This window comes from Prunus persica, chromosome G6 (genome assembly GCF_000346465.2).
Source record: "Prunus persica cultivar Lovell chromosome G6, Prunus_persica_NCBIv2, whole genome shotgun sequence".
Taxonomy (NCBI): Eukaryota; Viridiplantae; Streptophyta; class Magnoliopsida; order Rosales; family Rosaceae; genus Prunus; species Prunus persica.
In genome coordinates, this window is record NC_034014.1 from 3,466,966 (window position 1) to 3,486,652 (window position 19,687).

Here is a 19,687-nt window from a genome sequence, read left to right on the forward strand (position 1 = left end):
ACTGTCTGACATGATTTCCCATAAGTCAGTTGGCAGACTACCTAATTGGCTTTAAGTACCCATTGATCCTCTGCTTACGATGGAAAATACCCAATCGTAGACCCGTCAAACCTGCTTCATTTCAAATATTAAATAAATGCAGAAGATAAACTACCCATCATGCTAATTAGTGCCTTGATTGATGTTTAAACAATACTAAACATATTGACAAACAAACAAGTAATTTTCAACTTGATGAGTCTGTTCACAGGTGTGATGCTCTACTTCACTTACTGGTTAACTAACAGTTTTCAATTTTAATACATAATTTTAGAAAGACTAGGGTTTGGATTGGGGTTGAGATTCTCAGTGAAGATGGTGAAGCTGATGAGTGTATTGTACTAGGTGTGAACAACCTTGTCATGTCCATGACCTTTGGTGGATGTTTGTTGTATCATTTTATTTTATAACGGAGAAAAGTAGTCAACTAAAGCAGAAATATATATTCCCTTTCCTTGTTCTACCAACCAAACCAAAATTCAACCCTCCCTCTAACTGTCCTATATGTAATTTATAGGTTTTCAAAAATATAAGAAAAAATAGCACAAGATATGAGGGAATGACTCAATTTAGAAAGTGAACATCAAACCCTTAAAAATGGCTTGGTCCACAAGGCACGATAGATGATGGACAAATGGCTTGGTCCACTCACACTTCTTTTACTTGTCATAAAGGGAAAATGTTATGTTATCCGACAATCTCGTATATTATATTATTGCTATCAATTTAAGCGTATGGTCTAAATTGAGAGTTTGATCATATAATACACTATGAGTGAATGTTGATAGAGAGAAACATCCTAATCATAGATTGCTCATATCAAGTAAAGCAGAACTGAAGGCACTAAAATTCTAATGACCCTTTGAAAAGTCACAATTTTGGATGTAAAAGAAGTGTGAGTATTAGTTGCCTCTAACATGGTACTGGAGCATATAATCTCCATTTGTTTAACAGTGCGATTAGAGGGGGTATAGTGGGTGCACCAAATCCCCTTTATGGTTAGACTAATATGTCTCAAAATCCTAAGTGTCCCTGTTGACCCAAAACCTAATTTACATGGACAACTTATCCAAAATAAAAGAATAAAAGAAATCACTATTGTTTTTCCCTTTCCCGCTTAATCCAGAAATATATAAGTAGGTGCTCTCTTATGACCATCTCACTCACACAAACTACCACAAGTTCCATTCAACAAGGAGCTGAGAGAGCAATGAAGGCTTCCAACTTGACTCTCAAGCCATTGTGCTCTTGCCTCCTCCTTGGCCTTCTTGCCTTCCTAGCTTTCTTAGCTTCTTTCTCAGCTGCAGAAACTCACTACCATGAATTTGTTGTATGTGTTTTTTTTTCATTCACCATGCACTTCTTTTTATTGTAAGAGAGTAAAATGGACTTGGTTCAAAATTATAAGCATTTTTTGTTTTCCTTTTTTTTGTGTGGAATGAAATAGGTTCAAGCAAAGCCAGTGAAGAGGCTGTGCAGAACCCACAACACTATCACAGTCAATGGTCAGTTCCCAGGACCAAATTTGGAAGTCAGAAACGGAGATTCTCTTGCCATCAAAGTTACAAATGCTGCAAGATACAATGTCACCATCCACTGGTATTCATCATTACATAAACAATTTTGAGTCTTAAAAGTTTGTTGTAATTATTGTGAATATTAATGTTTGCAACTAAACAATCATCATCATAGTGCTTATAATTATAATCTTGGTCGTCAACGAGGTCTAGCCCAGTAGAAAAGAGCCTTGATTTACAGACCAGTGGTCTCAAGTTCTAATCCCATGGCACCTTAATAGTGTGTGTGAGAAATCCCCCTCCCCTTGTAGTTTATTAGACTATTGCTTGTATTAACAAGAAAAAAAAATTATAATCCTGTTCCTAATTATTGTTTATGTATACTTCAGGCATGGAGTGAGGCAGCTAAGAAATCCATGGGCAGACGGACCTGAATACATCACACAGTGCCCAATTCAGCCAGGAGCCACTTACACTTACCGCTTCACAATCCAAGACCAAGAAGGCACTTTGTGGTGGCATGCTCACAGCAGATGGCTTCGAGCCACTGTTTATGGAGCCCTCATAATCTACCCTAAATTGGGTTCTCCATACCCTTTCTTAATGCCCAAGAGAGAAGTTCCCTTGCTTCTTGGTAAAAACAGAGAACACTTTCATTCACTTGCTGGCCTCTTAAGTTTTATCCTCAATCATTTGTAGCTTTTTTAACAACTCTTGTATGTATATGCAGGAGAGTGGTTTGATCGAAACCCCCTCGATGTCCAGAGGCTGGCGGCTTTCACAGGAGGAGCACCTAATGCCTCTGATGCATACACCATTAATGGTCAGCCTGGTGATCTTTATAGATGCTCCAAACAAGGTTTGCTATAATACCTCTGACGTATAGTGTGTTCTTTATTTGATTGTGACATCAAGTGTGGTTTGATATAACAATTTGGATAACAATGCAGAAACCGTGAGAATTCCAGTCGACTCAGGCGAGTCGATTCTTCTAAGAATCATCAACTCTGCACTCAATCAAGAACTGTTCTTTAGCATTGCCAACCACAGATTGACTGTTGTGAGTGCTGATGCATCCTACACCAAACCTTTCACAACCAGAGTTCTAATGATGGGACCTGGCCAGACAACAGATGTTCTGCTTACTGCTGATCAGCCACCTGCTCACTACTACGTGGCGGCACGTGTCTATCAGACTGCCCAGAATGCACCCTTCGACAACACCACCACCACTGCTATCCTTGAATACAAGTCTGCTGCTTGCAGTTCAAAGAAAGGTCAATCTCCACCACCAGCGTTGCCATTACTACCATTCTTCAACGATACAGCTACTGCGACTGCTTATACTGCACAGATAAAGAGCCCTTCCCAGGTCAAAGTCCCTACGCAGATTGATGAGAACCTGTTTTTCATTGTGGGTTTAGGACTGAACAATTGCACAGTTCCTAACAGCCCCCGGTGTCAAGGACCAAACAACACCCGCTTTACAGCTAGCATGAACAATGTCTCCTTTGTGTTCCCTAGAACTAACTCCTTAATGCAAGCCTACTACAATGGTGTACCTGGTGTCTTCACCACAGACTTTCCACCTGTTCCTCTTGTGCAATTCGATTATACCGGCAATGTGCCCCGGGGGCTATGGACGCCTAGACGCGGAACCAAGCTCTACAAGTTGAAGTATGGCTCTAATGTTCAGATAGTGTTGCAGGACACCAGTATTGTGACAACTGAGGACCATCCTATGCATCTTCATGGGTACCATTTCTATGTGATTGGATCAGGATTTGGCAACTTCAACCCAAGGACAGATCCCGCCAAATTCAACCTCGTTGACCCACCACTGAGGAATACCATTGGAACACCTCCGGGCGGATGGGTAGCTATTCGATTTGTGGCTGACAATCCAGGTGACATTCTAATTTCATATGATAAAGCTTTCTTCTTTTACGACAAAGCAAAGATTCACTATTTTGATGTTTTCTTTTAATTGTTGATCCAAATAGGTGTCTGGCTGATGCACTGTCACCTAGATGCACATCTCGCCTTGGGCTTGGCAATGGCTTTTCTAGTCGAGAACGGAAAGGGACCGTTGCAGTCTGTGATACCTCCTCCAGCAGATCTACCCCGGTGTTAAGTTATCACCAGAACAACACACTACTAGTTGGATTTCATGATTGCAATTGCGATATTTGCTTTTATCTTGCATCCGTAGATTAATATGTATTGGTTAGGTTGAATTTGTCAGGTAGTTTCCATTGTGATTGCTTCTGCAGTAGCAAGTCCAGAGTTGGACAGAGCTACAACAAGCAGCTTATTTTTCACGTTATGATTGGTTTTCAAAATCATGGAAAAGGATATCATATTCGAAACCTATTGCATATCTTCTTCATTCTAGCTTTGGATGATGAGTTGATAGCTCAAAATATGAAGGAACCCAACATGAGATCAATCTAGGTTACATGTAGTGAGATGGTGCTAACTGCCCCAAAGGGATGCCGTCTACATAAAACTGTTCTGGAGATAAACTAATGCAACTCTTGTGGTAAATTCAACACCTAACATAAGATCATGACCAAGTTGACTTATCTTCCATGGTCATCTAATAACCAAACAATAAAGAAAACCAGTAAAAACCCTGCTAAAATGGGTAGCCATTTGTCAAAAACCTGCACATGATATGTGGAAGGAAATAGTTTTTGGTAAGGAGATGCAATTTCTTGGTTGCAGGAGAAAACTCAATTAACCACAACTGGAAAAACATGGTTGCTCCGTCTTTCTTTTTGGGATCATTATCTTTAACATAAAATGTTTGGGTAACTGATGGTGCACCTACTTCTCAAGGAAACAAAATCCAAAAAGAATATAGAAACAAAATTACAGTAACAACACATAGTGAATGGTAATTGATCATATCGTAATGTGCTAGCATCTAATTTCACTAAAATTACAATTTTTTGTTGGTTCAAGCCACTCACCAATCAGGCAACAAATTTCAGACAACGAGTATCATTATGTATATTCTGGCAACGAGACGAACAAAAGCGCACCCCACACCTCACACATGTATAGTTGGCAGCAGAACCACACACAGTGCAGAAGTGGCGGCGGGAGGTAGAGCTTGGAGGTCCCACTGCTGCCTTCAGATAGGAAGGAACATGAGGAGGCAAGGAGTCGAGATTTGCCTGTTTTGGAGGGAAAAATCATGTAAAGAAAGACATCATAAATGTTATTTAAATTGTAAAAAGAATACAGGCAGCATTTTCCCTATTACCTCATGTACAAGCTCAAGGAATGTTCTTGGGGCCTTCCTGGCCTCAAGAGCTTTTGCCTGCCGAGTTTTGCGCTTGGTGCCCTTAGAGTGCTTCTTTTGTATATACACTGCAGCAGCAGTTGAAACTGTTATTTGTCTTTCCTTCAATCCATCGAAAATTGCAGAAGAAATTTCATGAATGTGTAGTTTTTAGCTCAAACAAAACTTGACTGGCACCAAAATCCCACTGAGACTACCTACAATTGCCTTTGATAGACCAATTACTGAAATAACTGAGAGAGAGAGAGAGAGAGAGAGAGAGAGAGAGAGGAATCTCTCCCATTGTTGATTCTGATTGTTGCACACAATTTTTATACCCACATTTAAACACCACAGCAAATAAGCATCACCCATCAACTAAAATCTTAATGGCCTTCAGTTCTGGATGCAAAAGCAACAGGGTCTAAAATCTCATTGCATAGGAAAAACAAACCAATAAGAAGAGAGAGGGTAAAGAATTAGAGGATTGGACCTTGGTCATCATCATCAAGAGAAGCTTCATCGTCGTCATTAGCCTCTACCATCTCCAAACCCGCATTATCATTTTCTAAAGCTTCAAGCCGAGCAAGGGCAGCCTAAAACATCAGCCAACATAACCCATCAACTCCAATAAACTTACGCAAGGTCAAATAAACAAAAACCAATATCCAAAAACAGAAAAACAAAACCTGCGTGCGGTTGTCACTACTCTGAAGAGCAGCAGTCATTTTCGAAGCAACCTTGCGAGTTCGACTCGACATTCGGCGCATTGGGTTGGAAACGTCATCGTCCATTGCTGCAAATTGATGTTAAAGGTGTCTCCTTTCGCAAATTCTGGTGATGAAAAATCGTTACAATGACTTTCAATCAAGAAAGCTTGACCAGCATGAGTAAAACGTTTGTGGGTCAGCTTAATTTGGAACTTAACGAGACTGGTTCAGCTACAATTTCCTCGCCTCATATGAAATTGACGATTTGGGTACTCGCTCGATTCTCGAAACGTTTCAAACTAAACAGAAAAAGGAACGGTATCAGCAAGACTATCAGCGAGAGAAGGGAGGTGGGTTTTACTGCACAACAATGGAGTACCTTGCAGAGAGTGAAGAAGGGGAGCCGTGGAAGGAAGTGTGATTTGGGCTTGGACTTCACTTACGATTGGAGCTCCAAACAATTTTATAGTTGGGCTTCAAAATCCACCCAAACACTTGTACCAAATACAAAAGAAAACTCACTCAAATTTGATCAGCGCACCCATCATCGTTTGGGGATGGTTTTTCCAATTTTGAATCTTTGTTTTTTTATACGTACATACTCAAGTTGTCCACATTGTCATTTTATGGACTTGAAACATCATCAAAAATTCAAATAATGCTATGTATGACTCACTAGTGTAATGGTTTGGAGTAATTGCTCTCATAGAAAATGTTCTGAGTTCGAACTTAGCATTCGTGTAGTGTGTGTGAGTTTAGTATACTATTGCATCTCTCAATAGGAAAGGCCTTAAAAACAAACTAATGCTATGTACAAATATGTCATTTGGATCTCTCCAATCTCTCTTTATAAAAAAAATAAAAATAAAAATAGGGCAAGAGCTATGTTTTGAGTTGAAGTAGAATCACTATGTATGTATGTACACAAATTGAGTACAATATTTGTTACAATACACATGGAAGTATACATGTAATTACATGTGAAGTCTACTTATGGACTCCCCTAAGTTCTATTCTACATCAGCTGGTTTGAATGTCCCTATTTCTCTTTTTCATAGGCCATTTTCAAAGCTTTGATTGAGCTAGCTAGCTATGTGCACCATCTTCTGGTTTATGAGATACCAAACCCTAGTGACCTACACCATGGATTTACCACATCCTTCACCTTCTGAATAGGGTTACATGGAAACCCTCCACTTGACCCACTTGTACTATCTGCCCCTTGCCCTCTCAAAACTTGCTGTTGTACCACTAGCACAGAAGCAGTACCACCAAAATCATAAGAGGAAACAAAGTCCCCAATTATACCCAATTCATCATTTTCACTCCAATTTGATAGTCCTTCCAGAAGAACAGGATTGATCCCCTGTTTCCTCCCAACAATCCAAACATCATAGTTGTTGTTGTCATCACTCACTGCTTGAATGGCTGCTATTGTCTCTTCTCCATTCCTTACCACCACCTCTCTATAACTCACCCTCTCATTCCTCTCATTCTTAACCCAAAACCATGTCACCACCCCATCATCCATTTTCTTCTCCATCTCATCATCACCTTCAGAATTATGCGAAAGGAACCGAATCACGGTTAGAGACACATTTAAATTCCCAGCCATTCTATCTGCATAACACAATGCCTCTCTAGCATCTGCCCCTCCCAAAAACAGCACAGCAAAATGTAGCACATTGTTCCTGAATGCCATGTAGGTATGCCTAACATGACCCTTGTCAACAAGAACACCGACTGAGCAAGGTGCATGGTTTATCACATTTGAATTGACAGATCTAACCCCAAGCCTCACAAGTTCTGTCAATTTCCCTCCAAGAGTGTCCAAACACTCCTTGTGAAAAGGCAATATAATAAGTGTAGCCTTCTTGACAAGAGCCAGATCACAAATGTCTTGGTACATTGTTCTATTTGGCACTATAGCTGTGAAGGGATGGATCTCAATACACTCACCTTTGCTTTCTTGGTAGTTCTTCAAGGCATTGTGGATTGTGTGGCTGACTGCATACTTTGAATCGTGATCTTCTTGCTTTTCATGGTCTATCAAAACAGGAGAAGCACGGCCAACAAGGTCGATGAGGCGGAGAGGGAAGATCACGAAAGGAGTGCTTAAAGTAGGGTTTGAGATTTCAAGAAGGTTGATGAGGGCAGCTGTGCTGTCTTCATCATATATGCAGAGGAGTATGCGAAGTTCTGAGTCTTCAGGAGGTGTGTGCTGAATGGTTCTTCTTTTGTGGACCTGGTATGGCCTTGTTGGGTCATAAAGGATGCTGATAAAGGGTGTGGCTATTGCAGTCCATGAAGTGATTGCTAGCACCATCAATGTGAAACCAGGAACTTCTATTATCTGTATGTATGTATGTTCATACAAAACAACCAACCAGCAGAAAATGAGTTCAGAATGAACATAACCAAATCATATTGAGCATAAAGAAGATCAAATTAGTGGAGAATCCATACCCATTTTTTATGCATGTAATGCTAGCTAGAGAAATCTTTTTTTCCTTTTTTTTTAAGTTGTAGCGTTTGATGTGTTAATTAATAATTTGTCATAATAATTGATGTAATAAGTACACATCAATTGTCACATCATGTGATCAGCTAATATAATTAAAAATGTGATTCATTTGGTATTTTCTTTCTTATGCTTCCTAATAACTTTTTATTTATCGTGTATCACACCAATTAATGTTATATGTATCACATTTATCCATTCAGTTTGATGTAAATCAGATCATTTGTTTGGTTAGATTGGCAAAGAAAATAAGATAAAAAATGGATGGCGTGTGGCTTTTCAACCATTTATGATATGCTAAGGATGTTACCTTTTTGTCCATCCAATGGAGGAAAACCACTATCTCCACCTGCCCTCTTAGGATCATGATGAAGCTGAGCACAACACCATCTCTGATTGGCAACTCAAAGAAGGCAGAAGTGATTAGGGTTCCAAGAAATTTAGACACATAGCCTGTCATGGTGATTGCAAACAAAGGACCCAAGCCTGACCAACCAGCAGAGCTCATGGCATTCACATCCACATAAAGCCCAACAAATGCAAATGAAAATGGCATCAAAACTTCCAGTATAACAGTCTCACTCCTCTCCACAAGTGTTGATCCAAGTGGAGGCCCATCTGGGATTGCCAACCCTAACCAAAATGCACCGTTTGCAATGGCAATCCCAAACATGTCGGCCAAAAACCCCATGATCAAAACCCCCAACAAAATTGCCATAACATAGGCCTGGTCCACTGGTTTCCCATCCGGGGTTATCTCAACAACTCTAGACAATGCTCTTCTGATCACAAACACAGTTAAGACCACAAAAACAACCAGAGAAATTAAGTACCAAACCACAGCCATGGCTTTGCCCTCACCTTGCTTAGCTGCCTCAAATATGACCATGACACCAACTCCCATGGCATCACTGATCACTGCTATGGACAATCCCAGCCGTCCAATCTCCGAGCTTAGAAGGTTTAGCTCTTTTAGGATGGAGTGGAGCACAGGAAACAATGGTAGAGCCAAGCCAGTGCATATGAATCCAATGGAAGAAAATCTTGCTAGTTCTTTGTCCATGGACTTGCGCAAGCTGAATGCCACAATTGATATGAATGTGCAAGGGAGGGCCACCCCAGCAATTGCTATGTACAATTGTTTCTTGCTTGTTTTTCTCACTAGAGAAAGGTCCATTTTCACTCCGGCCAGAAAAAAATAATAGGTGAACCCCATTGCTCCAATATTTCTCACTAGAAATTGGTTATCTACCGGGAACATAATCGAGCTAAATTTCTCGCTGCGACCTAAAATCGATGGTCCAATGACCATACCACCCTAATTTAACAAAGTTAATTAAATCAATTATAGATATAATCAAAACTATAATTCACACAAACGAATTAGGATTGAACTTTTATACATACATATATACACATTATGTGTATATGCGTATGAAGTTTATTTGAGAGATCCCTCGATATAAAGAAACGTATACATATATATTATGAGAAGAGGAGGAACTTACAATGACTTCTGAGACAATTCTGGGTTGTTTGAGAGGCTTGAGAAGGAAGCGGAGGACACGAGTGGTGAGGATGATGAATGAGACCTCTAACAACAAAAGTGTGAAGGGATTTTTCAAAGGGTTATCACCCAAAAAGAAGCCTAAGGTGGGTATCGGTCGATAATTTCCACAGGAAATTAAAGCTGGCGGGTAAACGAAGTTGAAATCTATGGACTCGTTGCCAACCTGAGCTTTCACGGATGCTGCCGGATGAAAGCTATTGGAACTACCATCCCAACCGTGGGTCTCGGCAGCCGGGGGATGGTAAACTGGGAATTCCCTAACCATGCAGAAGAGTAGCTGAAAACCCTAACCATGCAAATGTTGCGGAGAGAGAGAGAGAGAGAGAGAGAGAGAGAGAGAGAGAGAAGGCTAAAAGGGGTAAGGACATGCGTTAATAAGGGGCATGAAGTTCACCTTGTTGTTTGGTTGACCATTTTTATCATAATTTCTTTTTTTGTGAGGTTGCTGATATTCCCTTCAATCGCCCAAATTCACTTTCCTAGCTTTTTTTCTTTTTAACTATCTAATTAATATAAAAATACTGTACAGAAAAAGAAAAGTCTAAAATGATTTTCTTGCAAATTTTCTTTTACAAAAAGTTATGATATCAACGTGCAACATGGACTTAATCAAGTTGGCTGAAGCAAATATGCTCCTCACTATGCACCTAAGTTCGAATCCCCTTCCCTTTAAATTAGATTAGAGTAGAATATCATTTGTATCAACAAGAACAAAATACTCGTGTTTCTTTTTAATATTGAGTTCATCTTACACTCACTCAACTTATAAAAATAAAAAATATATATCATATTCATACAAACAGAATGTTTGAACGTTAAGCAATTGGTAAAGTTAATACAAAGTTAATCACTCGTTGAAGCCCATTGATCAATATGAAAAATTCATTTAAATTAAGGCCCAATCCAAAAAAGAGCCTTGTCAGAGTTAGCTGGTAGCGATCCATGGCCCATTGTACAAAACCTGCTATAACTTTGTCTGGTTTTGATTTATTATGATGACTCTGTTCTTCATCTTTTATGTTTCTGCATGTGAAGTCTGAAGACTGAGGAGGAAAACGAATTAATACTTGGCAGGTGTTTTGGTGAGAATTGTCAGGGTACAAATTTATACAAGAAAATCCAGCAAGAGCTGACATTTTCAGACCATCCATCCTATTAAATTCATTTGTACCATATAGGTAATATATGCTCCAGCAATGATGTGCTCTCACAAATGCAAAACTGGAATTTGGACCACCACTCCAGTTGTTGTTTTCTTCTGTTTTTAATATGAATTCAAAGGCAAGCGAAAAAGGTCTTTGAATTCTCCTGACATTATTATTATGTGTATGTGAGAAATTTTCTTTCCCTATAGTTTAAAACTCTCGCTCGTACGGATACATCATGAATAATCATAATTAACAACTGAATTAGAGTACTTAAACATATTTTACCGTGGGGGCAAATTGAGAGGCCAGGCTGTGGCACAAAGCTTGGTGGTGGGGGTTCCTGTTGAAGCACATTACACCCGTAGGATCTTTCTCCGAAGATGAAGATCTTATATCATAATTAGAGATCTCATAAATATCATATTGCTGAACCCTAAGCAAATAACACCGTTGGAGATCAAAATATTGCAGGTAAATTGGTTCCTTTGTCGCCTAATAACCAGACACACTTTGTACCCTAAAGTTAGATCAAGCTTCTCAGTACTCCGGAAACAATCCATCCCAGCCGTACACGTGGCACGTAATGGCCAACCAGATGATTCACAGTGCATATTAAACAGAAGAATAGATCATTTACATAAATAAAAAAATTGAAACCACGTATGAAACAAGTCAACTAGACCATCATCTCGTCTGCAATAGCAACAGCAACATGAAAGCAACGAATTGCTAATCTACCCCCTTATTAATGCTTTTATTTTCTATAATTATATATAATAATTATAATAATAGAAGAAAGAAAAAGAAAGGAAAGCTTTTAATTTTATTTTTGTTGTTTTTAATGGAGGAATAGTGAGGATGGAGATAATGAGGACATGAATAGAAAAGAAAGCGACGAGACCGTGACCTGAAAGGGAAATTGTGGAGCGGTCCACATCCGTAGGTGCTAGCCTCTCCTCCATTATTGAAAAAGCTGCTCTGCAAAACGTTTCAGTTCAAACCATGAAACCCTAGGCTACATCTCTCATCAGTCATCACAACTCACAAGGCGTCAAGGCTGCTTCTGGAGAAGACTAGGGTTTCAGAGTCACACCATTCAAAAGCTGTCAGACTCATACCCCAAAAGTGGAATCGTGGAAAATTGGAAAAAGCAGCACTTTAAAAAAGAAAGATATGCAATGATTATAAATTTAAGCACATTAAAATTTTGGTCTATATCTCCAAAAGGCTAGCTTTACTCTAGAGATGATGACTAGGGTTTCGATTGAATCTGCTAGCAAAACATACATGATCTGATAAGATCATGAGACAAGTATTCGTCAGAAATCAACAAAACCCAAGCTAAACAAGAATTAGAGAGATTAATAATTATGTGGAATCCATACCAAGAAAAGAAGAAAGTGAAAAGGGGAAGATGGAGATAAAGAACCACAAAATCTTGTGAACAAATCTAGTTTCATACCCTTTAGAAAGAAATAGATATATATATATATATATATGTAACTATGTATAGTTGTTACTTGTGATGAGAGCTAAAACCCCAAAATCCCAAAATCCTCGAAATAATTTATTCTTGGAAAAATGTCCAAAATCTCAGGATGAGAGGTAGCTATGGATAGCTAGTTTAACCTTCCATGGTAGAGAGAAATGACAAGAAGTAGCGAGGAAGGACCATAAATCGTTTATCTTTGAGTGATTACATTACAGATGAGGGGAAAAGTTAAGAACTCAGCATTGACCTTGCAACGATCCCCTGATTAATGAAATGAAATCAAAACAAATAAAACATATAGTTTCATACCTGTTATGATCCATAACTCAGGATTTTGCTGAGATTTGCAGCAGAGATAGAGAGAGATGTATAGTAAGAAGAAGCCATGAAACTCAGGATAGATAGCGCCAAAACAAATGCCTAATATAAATTAAACCATTTTGTTCATATGGCGCTATCCCTCCTGAGCTTTACAGATTCTCCCTTACTCAATGTTCAAATCTCAAAGCCTCCCATATCCAACAAGAAAACCTAAGCAAGGCCGCAGAGGCTGTATAGTGAATAGAGAGAGAGAGAGAGAGAGAGAGAGAGAGAGAGAGAGAGAGCTCATCACTTGGTGGGTGTGGTTAGAAAAGTGAGCAAAGGGGGTGTATTTATAAGAGGGAGAAGGGACCTGTGGGGCACAGAGACTCAGAGGGTTTTCCTTCTATTGGAACATGAAAAACCTTAGACTAAGTAAAAACCATTGGAGTTTGTTGTGTGGAGGGACGGTTTATTTTACTTTATAACTACGATTATTACTAATTATTTTATTTATTTATTTCTTTTTGGGTATGATACTTTGAACATGACACTGCTTAATTGTTTATTGTTTCTTTATACGCTGCCGACTATGATACTCATCCTCAATCGACGGACGTGGGATGGACTGAGGTTCTCGTACAATGTACGTACATACGAATTAACCTTTGTTTTCTCCACTATTGCAAACTTTCCCCAACCTAAATTTCAATTTTCTTGGCGACGACCTAGCTAGTGTCATTGCATATATATAATCTTGTTTATAATTTCAACAAGAGTATTTGACTCACAAGAAATGTCTCACCTCTATTAAAGAAATGACATATTATATCATCAATTAAGATAATACAAATAGTTTTATTTTTTACAAAATCGGCCCATAAATGCATACATTGTAACAAGGAAGGAAAAGAATTTAAGAACCCCATCATGTAATTTAGTTGATTTCAGAAAAGTCATCACATATTCCCCCTTTTAAAAAAAACAAAAAAAAATTTGCACTTTAAAGGAGTATATGATGACCTTTTTGACCTACTAATAATAAATTCATTTGTGAAAGAATATTAACACAATATTTTCTTTTTATAAAGAGCGATAATATTTTATTGATAAGAGGAACATAAACAAGTACAAAGCCACTTTGTTATTAAATATGAATAAAATTCTCCAGTGATCAAACGCAAAAACAAGTTGAATTGATATGGAGCAAATTACGCACAACCCACAAACAAATTAAAAATCGCTTATTCAGCAACCAAAAGCACGTCTACTCAAACCTACAATACAAATCAGTTGTACAACTACAGAAACGGCAAATCCATATCGAAAGCTCAAAATCAAAACAGAAATAAAACTAACAAACTCCTAAAGGGTTCGTGAAAATTATTAGACAAACAAACTCAAAAGCAAGATCACCGCTCCACATCCTTTTGGGCAACCCAAAGAGAGCTATAACGCTATACTGACTAAACCGAAATCCAATGTAACTCAACAACTTCCCGTCATTGCAGCTCCAAACCCATGTTGAAGGGTGACAATTAGTGCCAAATTCGTGTGTACATGGACCAAAAGACGACAACTATCATGTCAATGACATTGGTTTCACGGCTTTTGCTTTCACACCACAAAACAAAATAACAAAGTGAAAAAAAGGAAAAATTGAAGAAAAAGAGAACATAGGAGAGGAGGAGAGGGGAGGGAGGAAGGTCGTCGGCCCCTTTTGGGGCGGCGACTAGGGTTTCTTTTCTTAGAGTTTTCTTAGAAAAATCACTTCAACATCAACTAAATGTTGCCAACTGTATTTTTCTTTTTTCTTTCTTTTTTCAAATCAAGTAATTTATTTATTTTAACTTTTCATCTTCTTCATTGTACCCATTTGGCTGCCCTAATCTTTCTAACACCTCTGCCTCCAGAAAGAAATCAGGCATTTGATTCAACAAACCTGTTGATGCGAAAAAGTGGTTTTGCACGTATTTCGTAAACTTAGTGATTTTAGGCCTTCGGTAGGTGACTGTCATCGGTAGATGTTCCACTACAGAAGGGTGAATACCTACAAAAGGTCACGTTCGGTAAGTCCTTGGGGTACCGGTGTGGTACCGGCCGAAGGCTTTCCGATGCTTTAGTAAGTACGGTTTTAGTAATGTTAACTGACAGATCAATCGATAGCGTACCGTTAGTTCTGATTTCCCCCCTTTTGGGAATAGGAGTCTTCTTAAATAGGCCTTGGGAGGTGTGCACTGTGCTCATATTTCCGATGTGGGACTGTGGACATGGATTTTGAGCATGACACGTGTCCGATGGTAAAAAGGGGTCAAGATAGGTGGCTTCGGTAGGAAGCAAGCTGAAGAGGATCTGTGATCAATATCGATCATGTCCACGTGTTCGGTGGTCATAGGCCGTTTCTTTCCGGTATAAACAAAACCCAACTCTGCAAATCAACTAATCAAGAAAACCCAAATGGCTATTTTACTAGCTATCTAGATAATCCAAATTGATCCTTCAGATATCACATTCTTGATGAGGCTTGGAATTGGCAAGAGAAGGTTTTGATTATGAACCGAAAAGGGAAATAAGAATTAAAAAGTATTTCTTTGAATTGGTGATGGTTGGAGACGTGGCAGCCGGTGCACCGCCGGTGTTGCTGATTATGCAGTGATGGAGTTGGGAGAGGAGGAGGAGGAGGAAGAGGAAGGATATGCGAATAGAGTAAACTTATTATTTTCCTAAAAAGAAAAAGGCAAAACTCTTTTTTTTTTCAAAATTAATTAATAAAAACATTTAATAATCTTATCCGACATGTCTTTTCCAAATAAGCTGCCACATAATGTGGTCAGTTAATATGATGAGTTAAGTCTTAATTACCTTTTAACTTGTGAATGAGTCAACCATTGTATCAATTTTGTCAGACAAGTTGTGAGAAAAAATTTTACTTTTAGGAACCCCCGATTATTTAATCGTCAAAAGTAATCATCATGAGTTAATAATCCCAATTAGAGTCTAATTAAGTCGGCCACATAAATTATGACTTTTCCATTCTTCTTGCATTGCAGTATCGCACTCAGAACTACCAAAATGAATGATTAAACGACCCGTTTTTCCATATCCAGCAATTACCTTAAGTTTAAGTGCTTTCAACACTTTATTTTATTGACATTTTTTTCTTCTTCTGTTTTTTAAATTCTGATCCACCGCTATGATTATGAGAAGACTTTTTTCAATACTTAGATTCTGTTTTTCTCCTTTTTTTACCCTTTTTTTTTTTCTCTCAATAGTGGTAATATTACAACCTAAACTTTATTGCTACTAGAAGGAATAAAAAATTACTATATTTGGTGGAGTTTGTTACCTTGAAAAGCCTATATGGAGGATATTAGGGGGAACTGAGAAGAGGCTTTTGTGTGGAGAAAGACTTTTATGAAACGGATATAATATTATTTTACTTTGCTTAACCAATAATGATATGATATGCATGATAACACTTTTATATAGATAAAAAAGCACCACAATAAGGAACAATAGAGATCTGATTACAAATTTGTGTCAGAAAGAAAATGTAAATGTAATTGATTTTTATATAATTATGTGTATATCTTTTAAATACGTGACTACTTCTCGTCCCGTAATTCTCTAAAATTTATATTGACATTTCACTATGTGTTTATCTCTTAAATATGCGAGCAGTCTTAAATATGTAATGACCAAGATTAACTAGTTAGCATGAAGTGTGGATAGAATTTGGACATCCAAAATTTAAATTTTCGAACTTATTAATTTATGGATAGTTTGTACATAATTCATGCTCTATATTCTGATAAAGTTATCGATATCCATAATAAAACTGCACAACTAACTGGACAAGAAGTGATTATTTTGTATGAATTAAATTTTCTTAGCAAGTCAATGTTGGTTGCTTATTTTCTTAGCTTGATAAAAATTATCAACGAAATCTAACTCATTGAAAAATAACTTTTTCTTACCGAGTAATTGTTTTAGATTTGAAGCCACATGACACATGTGTTAGAAAACACTCTCCCTACCTAACTTTGGGAAAGGAAAAAAAACACTAATGGCAAGCAAAAGTTGCTTACTTTTCACAACTTGTTCCTCCCATCCAAGTCACCCCAGAGAAAAGAAAAGGGCAACAAATCTTTTAGATATATAGACGTCCATTTGAAAAGTCTTGGTTGGGGTAAATTAAAATTGCACTATTTTCAAGACATGTACTAAAAATTGGTTTTACTGCAAGTGGGGCCAGTTTATTCTATGCCTCTATGCAACTCTGTTCTCTCTGGCTCTGTGGGACGTCTCGTTACTTGCACCTACCAGGCCACCACTATCAAAAAAAAGGGATAGCACGGAACAACGCAATAATACGTAAAAAAAAAATAATCGTAAATATTATTATGTTATTGATCGAAAATAATAAAAAATATTATTTTTGTTACATAAGAATTTTTCAAGCATTCTAATATATTCTACTTGTTTACCAATGTCGATTTGGGGTACGGTCAGTTCACCAGGAGGATCGCCCTCCCAATTTGAAGTTTGCAAAATACTTACTTGTAAAGGAAATAACATTATTTTATTATTTTTAACTAATGATATAATGATACGTGAAAAAATTATCTTAAATATCATAACTTATTGATTGAAAATGGTAAAAAGTATTATCCCGCTAGACGAGTTTCTCTCCCACTACTGTCCACACTCACCACACTGCATAAAACAATTTCCACTAGTTTTGATTTAGTTTGGTTTGGTTTGGTCTGAATAGGAGATGGTAAATGGTAGGAGACCCACCCACCCGCTCTATTTTTTCTTCTCTCTAGGGTGCATGTAGCAGCCCTACATGCTTTCTAAATTCTCTCAGGCTCACAAACCCATGCCTTTTTCTTTTTTCTTCTCAAAATTTACTTATTTGTTTCCTCAATAGTTTCTATTTATTTTTCTTTTCAACTTTCTGGACTCTGCTGCCCAAAACGACACGAATGCCCTAGTGCAGTCTGAGACCTGCAATCAATTATAAACCTGAAATTTCTCCATTGGGAGAAACAAAAATCTGGGTATTTTGGTCATTAGGGCTTTTCTTTACAATGACTATAAAGCTGCTGCTCTCCTTCTCTATGTGCCACAGTCTGATTGACCACTGTGCCAAAAAGGTAATAAAAATCCGTCATCATCTCTTTCGGTTTTATTCACTCAAATTGAACTCTCCATTTAGTGCTCCAGGGAAAGGCTTTGGTGAAACAATTTAATGATCAGGTGACCAATAATAAATATGTTAAGATTCACATGCAAATTAATAAAATGTTATGTACCTTTTAGTAGCTACCACTATGCCCTACAACTAACTAATACATTCAATTTAACGTTTCTTAATTTTATTAGCAAATTCAGCGCTGTTATTTTTAACTAATCACAAATTACCATGTAAATAAATGATAACACATATCATATTTTGATTGTTCAAAAATAACAAAATAATACTATTCTGATTTTACATAATTTTTTTCTCACGAATGACACAAATCATTATAATAATGAATCTCTATCCACCCATATCAGCATCTCAGTTGGTTCCAGGAATTGGATTTGAAACTTGACGTTTTAACAAATGGAAGCACACACACTTCTCTATTGGTTGAAATGTCAATATTTATATTAGTAAATCTTGATCATTACATATGGAAGGATGAACTAATAATGAAATTAGAAGATTTAAAATGGGTGGCTAGGCTGAAGGTTGGCTGAAGGCAGGACTTTTATTTGGAAGCCGCAGAAGGAGCAGCAGACACGGGTGAATTTTAGATCATCAGCTGGCATTATATTCTCATAACTTCTAAAGGTGTTTTGACCAATTTAACTTTAGTCGGCAAGCCCTGCCCATTTGTATTTGTGTGCCTCTGTCACATCAAACCTTATTATATATTCTCATTTTTATATATTAATTCCACGTGTGGGTCACGGGGTTCGTCCCTAATATGGCCCCCTCCCTCTGTTGCAGCATATACCCACTGACAATTTGATTTTACGACCCAAAATATATAATTTTTTTAAAATTTTTTTTATACAAGCCGATTAATAATTGAAATTGAAATTTAGTTTGTTGCATTAACCATGGGTCTCGCTCACAAAAAATTAAAATACAAATTAAAATACTATTAGCTCTAAAATTTGACTCATTCAATGGATTAAGATGGTAAATAATTTTGCTCTAAACATTCGAATAATTTCTACCTAAATATTATAGAATAATCATGAGAAAAGCAACCATAGGACCATATGGCTTCACGACGTTGAATTAGAATTCTTTGTTAATGTAAAGAGAAATACCACTAAACTAAGAATTAAATGGTATGAAAGATCATCGCTTATATTGATAAGAACAATGTTAACTAGTGGCTTAGTGCACCATTTATTTGTCAAGAAATTAAACAAGATAAGCCTTGTTTTGATGAATTTTGGGTTGAGTTGGGTGAAGCGGAGTGGAGGGGTCCGCCCCGACAATTTCTTCATATATTTGCTCACCCACTCGAATACATGAAGCGGTTGATCCGGATTAGGCGCCGGGTCCCCCACCTCTATACCCTCAAATTCATGGTTGGGGCCTTCTTGGGGGGGGGGGGGGCCCTTTCTGTAATGCCCCTATGCAATTCAAGAGTCAAACAATTCATAGTCAACTCCTATTTATATTATATTATATTATTTTCATTTGGGTTTTCTCAAAGGTACCTTCCAATTTTCGAACTTCTGAATAATTCTTTGATTATGCAAATCCCAATGAATAATGGAAATAAAATCTCGTTTGATGGCGTTATTTGACCACTTTTTCCCATGATTAGAGTGCCGTCATTCTTGAAATGGATCTTTAGTTTTGTCACTAAGATCTTTGGACGACATATTTAAAATAAGAGATTTAGATTTTAATAACAACATTCAACAGTAAACCGTGTTCTGAGAGTAAGAGGTTTATATTTTAATAACAAGGTTAACAATAAACCATGTTGATTGCTAGCCGACAACACAAAGGCTTCCCATAGCAAAATAAATTAAATCTGTGCCGACTTGGAAATCCTACTCCTACACATTTTTATTATGGAA

General features: G+C 37.6%; 3 protein-coding genes across 3 annotated transcripts; 1 reads left to right on the plus strand and 2 right to left on the minus strand.

The window, feature by feature from the left end:
* On the plus strand, window positions 1,221–3,934 carry LOC18772945 (laccase-13). The gene is made up of 6 exons (XM_007206386.2): window positions 1,221–1,369; window positions 1,487–1,638; window positions 1,946–2,190; window positions 2,287–2,415; window positions 2,507–3,463; window positions 3,560–3,934. Exons 1-6 carry the CDS (start codon window positions 1,250–1,252, stop codon window positions 3,688–3,690), a joined length of 1,734 nt encoding a protein of 577 aa, XP_007206448.1. The 5' UTR covers window positions 1,221–1,249; the 3' UTR covers window positions 3,691–3,934.
* On the minus strand, window positions 4,307–5,999 carry LOC18775622 (SWR1 complex subunit 6). Its single transcript, XM_007205953.2, has 4 exons — window positions 5,535–5,999; window positions 5,339–5,441; window positions 4,828–4,934; window positions 4,307–4,738 (listed from the first exon to the last, which is right to left on the minus strand). Exons 1-4 carry the CDS (start codon window positions 5,637–5,639, stop codon window positions 4,535–4,537), a joined length of 519 nt encoding a protein of 172 aa, XP_007206015.1. The 5' UTR covers window positions 5,640–5,999; the 3' UTR covers window positions 4,307–4,534.
* On the minus strand, window positions 6,513–10,159 carry LOC18773709 (cation/H(+) antiporter 24). The gene is made up of 3 exons (XM_020566777.1): window positions 9,585–10,159; window positions 8,387–9,394; window positions 6,513–7,908 (listed from the first exon to the last, which is right to left on the minus strand). Exons 1-3 carry the CDS (start codon window positions 9,909–9,911, stop codon window positions 6,667–6,669), a joined length of 2,577 nt encoding a protein of 858 aa, XP_020422366.1. The 5' UTR covers window positions 9,912–10,159; the 3' UTR covers window positions 6,513–6,666.

Excerpts from the sequence above, each read along its gene's own strand:
- LOC18772945 (XM_007206386.2), top strand. The coding sequence starts at position 1,250 with ATGAAGGCTTCCAACTTGACTCTCAAGCCATTGTGCTCTTGCCTCCTC. Across the intron at positions 1,639-1,945 it reads TACAATGTCACCATCCACTG|GCATGGAGTGAGGCAGCTAA; the intron begins GTATTCATCATT and ends TGTATACTTCAG. Across the intron at positions 2,191-2,286 it reads AGAAGTTCCCTTGCTTCTTG|GAGAGTGGTTTGATCGAAAC; the intron begins GTAAAAACAGAG and ends ATGTATATGCAG.
- LOC18775622 (XM_007205953.2), bottom strand. The coding sequence starts at position 5,639 with ATGGACGATGACGTTTCCAACCCAATGCGCCGAATGTCGAGTCGAACT. Across the intron at positions 5,442-5,534 it reads GTAGTGACAACCGCACGCAG|GCTGCCCTTGCTCGGCTTGA; the intron begins GTTTTGTTTTTC and ends CTGATGTTTTAG. Across the intron at positions 4,739-4,827 it reads TCCTTGAGCTTGTACATGAG|GCAAATCTCGACTCCTTGCC; the intron begins GTAATAGGGAAA and ends CCTCCAAAACAG.
- LOC18773709 (XM_020566777.1), bottom strand. The coding sequence starts at position 9,911 with ATGGTTAGGGAATTCCCAGTTTACCATCCCCCGGCTGCCGAGACCCAC. Across the intron at positions 9,395-9,584 it reads GAATTGTCTCAGAAGTCATT|GGTGGTATGGTCATTGGACC; the intron begins GTAAGTTCCTCC and ends TTGTTAAATTAG. Across the intron at positions 7,909-8,386 it reads TCCATTGGATGGACAAAAAG|ATAATAGAAGTTCCTGGTTT; the intron begins GTAACATCCTTA and ends ACATACATACAG.